The 2091-nt window shown below is 49.2% G+C and overlaps 1 protein-coding gene across 1 annotated transcript; it reads right to left on the reverse strand.

Annotated features, from left to right (window-relative positions):
* Nucleotides 1-985: 985 nt before the first annotated feature.
* GFER (growth factor, augmenter of liver regeneration) lies at nucleotides 986-2082 on the reverse strand (the record flags this gene model as incomplete). The annotated part of the gene is made up of 2 exons (XM_010140770.1): nucleotides 986-1148; nucleotides 1994-2082. Coding segments are annotated over 2 exons (252 nt in total), but the record flags the coding sequence as incomplete, so codon positions are not given.
* Nucleotides 2083-2091: the final 9 nt, after the last annotated feature.

The raw sequence follows: 2091 nt of genomic DNA on the forward strand, positions 1-2091 counted from the left end.
AGGAAGTTAGAGAAGCAAAAAGCTGCCTCTTGTCAGGGCTTGTGCAAACCCCTGCAAACCTTTCCCAGCCAGGAACGCAGCGAGGGCGTGACACCACTTTGAAATTACTTTGACTTCTTTTGTTGTAAGCTGTCTCTTTTTATAAAGCTTTTATATTACATTTATATACAGTGTTTATACGCATTGTGGTGTAAAACACTTACGTGATTCCACTTGAATCTGAAATTCACGCTTGTGTCAATACACTGACCCAAGAAAAACACAAAGAGTGTGGACTGGGACCGGTTTCCACAAAGGGCATCTACGCTGGGGACTCCCGAGGGTCCCCTGCGCAATAAATACTCCGTAAAGATGACTCCTACAACGTCCTCTTGCATGGTAAGTTGAAACACAAAACCACAACGAGAGGTCTGGGCTCCGTGATGTTAGTATTTAAATTAAACGTACCAGCACAAGCCTTTCATGGGTGGAAAACTGGGGAACTGGGTGCAGGTATCACCAGCAAGCACTGGAGACCCTGGAATGCGCCATCCAGGGATGCAGACCTGGCACAAGCCACAGTTTTCTCTATCAGGCCAGAAATGAGAACGACAACTCATGGCACAATTCAGATGCATTTCCGAAATCACCAGGCCAACGCCTGCCGATAAACGTGGAACACCAGTGGGCAGCAAATGCCCCTGACCCAGGAAAATGATGTAATGGAAAAAGGGAGGAGCTCCACGAGCTGGTCACTTCAGAGGTTTGTGGCAATTCCTGTGTCCCATGCAAGGCAGGTAATACCTGTATGCGACCGTTTATCAAAATGATACTGGGATAAGGTTTTCAAATTTACTTTTAGACCTGGTTTACCTTCACTTGCACAAGTAAATCAGCCCGTATCAGTCCCCCACAAAAGCACGCGATCAGTTACTGTCCCACACGTCTCCCTGCAGCGACTCGGTCCCAGGCTGTTCTGTTCGATTTCCAAAGCGGCCTCCGCAGGTTAGTCACAACTGCCATCCTTCCAGCCATCTCGCCAGCGCTCGTCCACGCGGGAGCAGTCAAACTCGGATTTCCCCAGCTTCCTGTTCACTTCGTTATGAAGAAGACACAGCCACTGGGAGAAGTTCGTTCTGGTGCTCGTGTCGGGCTGATTGGTCCGTAATCTGCAAACAGGGCAGAGGGAACAAGCGTTACCTCTTTACAGACGCCAGGCGCCATACCCAGAGCGGGCACTGAGCACGCAGACAGCCAGGGTCGCCTTTTCTGCTACTGCAGGAGGAGTCCCGAAGGGAACCCGGGAAAGAGCACGGGGAGACCAGTAACTATCAGAGGCCAAAGCCCCGCTAGAATTCACCCAGTCTCGTCAACTGGAAAAGAGGCAGGAGTTGGACAGCTTATCTATGATAAAAAGCAAGAAGTGCTTGACTTCACTAAAAACACTGAATTAAAAAAAACCAAAATAATAAATGCAAATAACTTGAGCGGTTGTTTTGCCATGTGATGCCTGCTAAGTCAGAATTAGGTTTCAGAGTGTTTTCTGAGTTGTCACCATCCAGAAAAGAGGGATTGAAACTTTTCAGAAGCAAGTTGACAGTAACAGGGTAGAAAACTTCCATCAGCAGCCCATTTCGGTCCTGGCCTCCACTGCTGAGGCTGCCAGTAAAGGGGATTTTCTGGGGTAGAAGAACACTCGCTTCCTGAAAGCCAAATCATTTCAAGTCCCAGGCTAATCCCACAGCTGAGCACAAGTTCAATTTGAACCAGAAAATCCCGAAATTGCCTCAGGGAGGCTTTGGAGGCAGCACACGACCGAACAGCACGAGAAAAGGTTTGTGCTCTTTGAGCACGTGTATCTCTGATTTATGCAATAAAGGAAGAATTCCACTCAGGTAACCACAAGGCCGGCTGCAGGAAGAGCTGCTGATAAGCAAATTGCTGCTGCAGCCCAGCATTTCGGACTGGTCCTCTCAGCAGCAGCCACCAAATAATCCCCGAGGAAGCAACTCGCCTCTCCCTCAGGTCCTCAGCGCAGTGCTCGCAGGGGTAAAACTTGGAGAAGAGGTTGATGAACTCCCTCATCTCCTTCTGCTGGGTGCTGCTGGGGTG

Source organism: Buceros rhinoceros, unplaced genomic scaffold (genome assembly GCF_000710305.1).
Source record: "Buceros rhinoceros silvestris isolate BGI_N320 unplaced genomic scaffold, ASM71030v1 scaffold25247, whole genome shotgun sequence".
Taxonomy (NCBI): domain Eukaryota; kingdom Metazoa; phylum Chordata; class Aves; order Bucerotiformes; family Bucerotidae; genus Buceros; species Buceros rhinoceros.